At 46.9% G+C, this 5,000-nt stretch overlaps 1 protein-coding gene across 1 annotated transcript in view; it reads right to left on the bottom strand.

The window, feature by feature from the left end:
- Positions 1-508: 508 nt before the first annotated feature.
- The window catches only part of shkbp1 (SH3KBP1 binding protein 1), a 12,557-nt gene continuing 8,065 nt past the window's right edge, over positions 509-5,000 (bottom strand). Inside the window, exons 16-17 of the mRNA XM_084441774.1 lie at positions 3,553-3,691; positions 509-2,684 (exon numbers count right to left, since the gene is read on the bottom strand). Coding sequence (XP_084297900.1) covers positions 2,009-2,684; positions 3,553-3,691 — 815 coding nt within the window. The 3' untranslated portion in view covers positions 509-2,008. The remainder of the gene's footprint in view (positions 2,685-3,552; positions 3,692-5,000) is intronic.

Genomic DNA, 5,000 nt, shown 5'->3' with positions numbered 1-5,000 from the left:
GAGTTGAAAACTTGTTGTAACAGCACTATCAAGTTCATATAGGACTGTAGGCCACATCACGTATCCTGCCATCAGCTGCACTTATCAGTCAAACCCTCTAGTCTCACTGTATTCCACACTGCTCTGGTAGATGAACCAGGCCATTAGGACTGTTCCTGTACACTCAGCACTAGTACCCATCCACGGCTGACAGTACCTGCCTTACAAGCTGTGATGCCATTTGGATTATTACATGTACTTATCTAATGATGTATTTATGTATTTATGACACGGTTTGTGTGCAATACATCAACCGCTTTCCTGTTATGTGAACTGATTGGATAATAGTTTGTTCCTGTTGAAATAAAATGCTTTTGAGATTTAAACAACAAAAAAAAGTGTTTAAGGGGTGACTTTACAGAGATGTCATGATTAATCACCATGTCAGCAATTGGTTAATACCTTTTATTTGAGGACCAAATTAGAAAAGCAAGTCCTAAAAAGTTACAAATGTGACTTCTTTGTGGAGATTATATCCAACACATTCCAACAATTCCAAGCAATTCCATGATATTCCGGAAGAAGGCAAGCATTCTCATTAAGGTCCAATTCACACCTCCATGGACATACAGAACACATGACACATTCACCCATGTTAACCTTCCCATGTGAAATGCCTACATAGTTTAGAAAGCATACATATGAGGATTATTACATTGTTGAATACAGGATATGAATGTTTCTTTTTCAAAGACATAATTGAACAATACAAAAAAAACAAAAAACATTAGGACAAAGGGACATGGACAGGGACTAGATGACCAGAGGGCAGTACATCATTCAATGCGGCGCCAATTCAGCTACAGAGAAAAACACCAGAACCTTAATGGAAGTTTAGGCTGATAACTGAGTTCTGCAACATATTTAAACAAACGCAGAATAGCCAGAGCTGTGGTAATATTATCATCCTAGGAGATGGTGTTCAGAAAGTGAGAGGACACTGCAGAGAGGAAGTGAACTGTTTTAAAGAGAAGATGGGTAACGACACCAGTAGCACCCTTCTTGACCTGATGCACTGTGTCAACAGGGAACACATATATGGACACAACATGCCAAACTTCCTGTACAGACAAACAAACCAAAGATACAACGAATACAATACATACATGATACTGTAGTATCTACTGGTTCAGTCTCTCTCACACTCACGGTTGGCAGTACAGGGTGGATATCATACACAACAAGGCACTCAATGATCTCCAGTGCAACACATCAGCCTTTAACCAATCTTAATCAGTTTTACACATATTTATAATATTTTAGTTAGCAATCACTTCAATAATAATAATAATAATAATGATGGGTTATATGCCACCTTGCATACACTTGTCTTATAGCACACGGAATGCAGAGGCCTACATTTTGTGTTTATGGCGGTCCAAGAGACCAATCACCTTGTCACTGCCAAAGCCAAGGTCTGCTCACCGAGCCACTTTGGACCATAGCTCATGTGGAAACGCATACCATACCTCAGCCACTATCTAAAGGAAGACTTTCAACTCGGGTTTCTCCAACACAGTTGATGAACGCTAACGTCTGACTGTCATTCTGCCCCCCCCAGACCCTCTCTCCTCCCATCCCGGGTGGGCGGCGGCTCGGAGGCGTGGCTGTTCTTCTAAGGTGCAGACGGCAGGGGAGGGGGCGGGGGGGGGGGGGGGGGGGCTCATATCACAGTGATTTCACCCCCGCAGAGGTTAACTGCACGACTTAGTAATATTCTCACCCAAAGAGGCCGGAGTACAGTTTCAGTGTGTACATTATATATATATACATTATACTGAGCACCTGTGATACATGATTATCTCTCCTAACGGTACAGGGGTTTAGAGTCGGCCCCTGTGGAACCAGTGGAATGACATCACAGTTTTGTTCTAAACAGGAAGTCTTTAAGTCACAAGACACTTCGTCGTCACACGCGCTCAGACCCACACATCCCGGACAATGTGTCTGTCGTCATGTCAGTCGCCAATCAGAAGCTGGTCTCGTTCATAGGGGGCTTAGGACTGGTCGGGGCTGCCGAGGACGGGCTCTCCTCATTGGCTGGCCCTTCGGAGGAGGAGGAGGAGGGGGGCGGGGCTTCGACAGTAGGCGACGAGGCGGCCCTGCGCGGGGAGACGGGGGTCTGGGAGCGGGCGGGACTGACGGCCGCAGGGGCGGGGCTTGGGGCGGTGGGAATTGGTCTGCGCAGTGATGAAGATGATGAAGAGCCAGCAGCAGGGGAGCAGGAGAAGTGTGCGGGGGTCCTCAGGCCCAGCCTGGCCTCCAGCTCGGTGCACACCGCCAGGCTGCGCCTCCCCCCGTCTCCGCCCACCACCCCCCCGGGACCCCCGGCCTCCGAGCCCTTGGCCAGCTCCTGGCAGCGCTCCACGAAGCTGCCCCTGCGGAGGGACCCCGCGGCGCCGGCGTCACGGTCCTGGGGGGCCGCGCGGGGGCAGGGCCGGGGGCTGCCGCCGCTGGCGCTGGCGAGCGAGGCCTGGCTGAGGCCCAGGTGGTGAGGCTGCAGGCTCAGGCTCCCCAGACCCAGGTCCCGGGGCTTGGACATGGGCGCGGGGGGGGCCTGGCGGGGAAGGCTGCCGGAGAACGGACCGGAACCAAGACCCCGACCCCGGTCCAGCCTGGAGCTCTCACTCAGCTGGGACTGGAGGCTGGGGTGGGGGGGGGAGGGGGAAACCAACGGTTAAATGTTACAAGATCAGATCAAATCAATTTCTAAAGAGCATTCAAAAACAACTCACGTTGACCAAAGTGCTGTACAAGTCATAGCAGGCAGTAGAAATACACGAACCACAATAAAAAGGCTAAACCAAAACGCTGACATAAGCATCAACACACAACACCTGCGAGTACAAAATGAGAGCACACAGACATAGAAAGCTGCATTTTTTATTCATTCTGTGTACTTTAGGGATGAGACGGTATGGATTTTTGCATTATGGTACGGTACGGTATCTAGTTACAGGGTACGGTTTACGGTATTTCAAGGTATACGGCATTTCACCTCCCCAACACACAAAAAAAAACAAGTATTTTACTTTGAAGGAACTACAGTGCAACACATGATGGAAAATACACACTATTGTAATTAAGCTCAGTTTATTAATAGCAAGCTTATATTAAATTACAAAATTAACTGTTGCAAGCAACTTGAAATGTGAAGTTTCAGCAGCGCATTATTGTGTAATACCGTAAACGTAATACCGTAAACACAGGGAATGTCACAGTTCTAATACAGTGGACATTTTACACCGGTTCACGGTTTTACGGTATACCGTCTCATCCCTAGTGTACTTCCGTCACGGCTCTGTGCCTGTGACTGTATGTTGTGCTCAGTGTTTCTCTGTGGTCCGAGAGAAATGTGGAATGACAATAAAGCTTGACTTGACTCGACTGTATACCAAGTCTAGTATGATGCTTTGTAGCTTGTGGTATCTATATAAGTGAGAGTGTAGCTTGGTACGGGATGGAAGTGTGTGTGTGTGTGTGTGTGTGTGTGTGTGCGCGCGCGTATCATACCTGCAGGTGGAGGCACGGGGGGTGGAGGTGTGGGAGTGGCTGAGGGAAGGGGCGGGGCTCATATCAGGTGTGCGGGTCAGCGCCAGATCACATTGGTCCAAAAGCTCCAGAAGCTCCTCCTCTGTAGGCCCGCCCAGTGCTGGAGAAGAACCAATCAGAAAGAGATTAGGAGACTCCATCTCCAGCCCACTAGGGGGTCTCAAAGCTGTAAACTGTCCTCTCTTACCCTGCATATCAACTTCGCCAGGTATTTCAATGTTCTAAACACGTATAAATTAATGGTGGGAGGGGTTAACCGGTAATCCGGTTAACCGGATTGGAGAGCAATCCGTGTATGGTTCGTTCTTTGGTTTTTCTGTTTCAAAACGAAATTGGAAAAACTAAATAAACTAGGTTGATGCACACTTTTGGCTTCTTCGATCAGTCCATTTTGAGGCAGCATTCCAGGGTGCTGAACCGATCGACACATGCGTAGCCTACAGCATTCATAATTGGCTACATTGTTGATGGAAAATACTCTTTTACATTCTAAGTGCCTTATATATATTTCATATATTTTCATTTATGAATCACCAGTGACAGGCCTACTTGTGTTCCCCACAAAAGTGCCATTGCGCACGCAGCAGAATGTCTGACTCTGAAAACATCAACTGACGCAAATAATGTCCAATAACCCTGATAAAAAATCGGAAAATAAATTAAATGAAAAAAAAAAAGAAATAACATTACATGATGCCGTGACCCCAACAAACATAATGGGGAAAACGCTGAGATATGCATGGAGAGCAGGAGTCAAAGCCATGCCCACCAAATATCAACAGCTCACAGATGCACGGGACAATGTGACAGGTAGGCTAGAAATAATAGCAAAGGACACATTCAAGATGGCACAACAAACAACATGTATAGGCAACAAAAATGGCCCATATGATAGAGTATGAATAGCCTACATGGTCAACCGTGGTGGCCTGATACCCAATGCACCAACTCCCCGTTGCTCGTGTGTGTGATGACAGACTATCCAACAGCTATCCAAATGGCAATCACATCCAATTACGCACAGCTAGGGCTATTGGTTAATGCAGACTATTGTATATAATGATCCGGGGGTAGTTGCACACATTTGATGGGGATGAACTACTGTATCTTATACTGTATGTCCATTCAAATAAGGGATGGTTGCAGAATAATCATGGTCAAACCTGTTCCATCTCGCGGGCGGGTCCAGTGGGGACAACACCGAAAAATATGCACTACAAGGTCTACCTTGGTCCAGGTGTACCGCCGTCCGACAGCTTAATTATTTAAGGACATTATTTATTGGACATTATTTGCGTCAGTTGATGTTTTCAGAGTCAGACATTCTGCTGCGTGCGCAATGGCACTTTTGTGGGGAACACAAGTAGGCCTGTCACTGGTGATTCATAAATGAAAATATATGAAATATA

This window comes from Borostomias antarcticus, assembly GCF_949987555.1.
Source record: "Borostomias antarcticus genome assembly, chromosome: 1".
NCBI classification, from domain to species: Eukaryota; Metazoa; Chordata; class Actinopteri; order Stomiiformes; family Stomiidae; genus Borostomias; species Borostomias antarcticus.
This window is presented reverse-complemented; position numbering and strand designations above follow the sequence as displayed.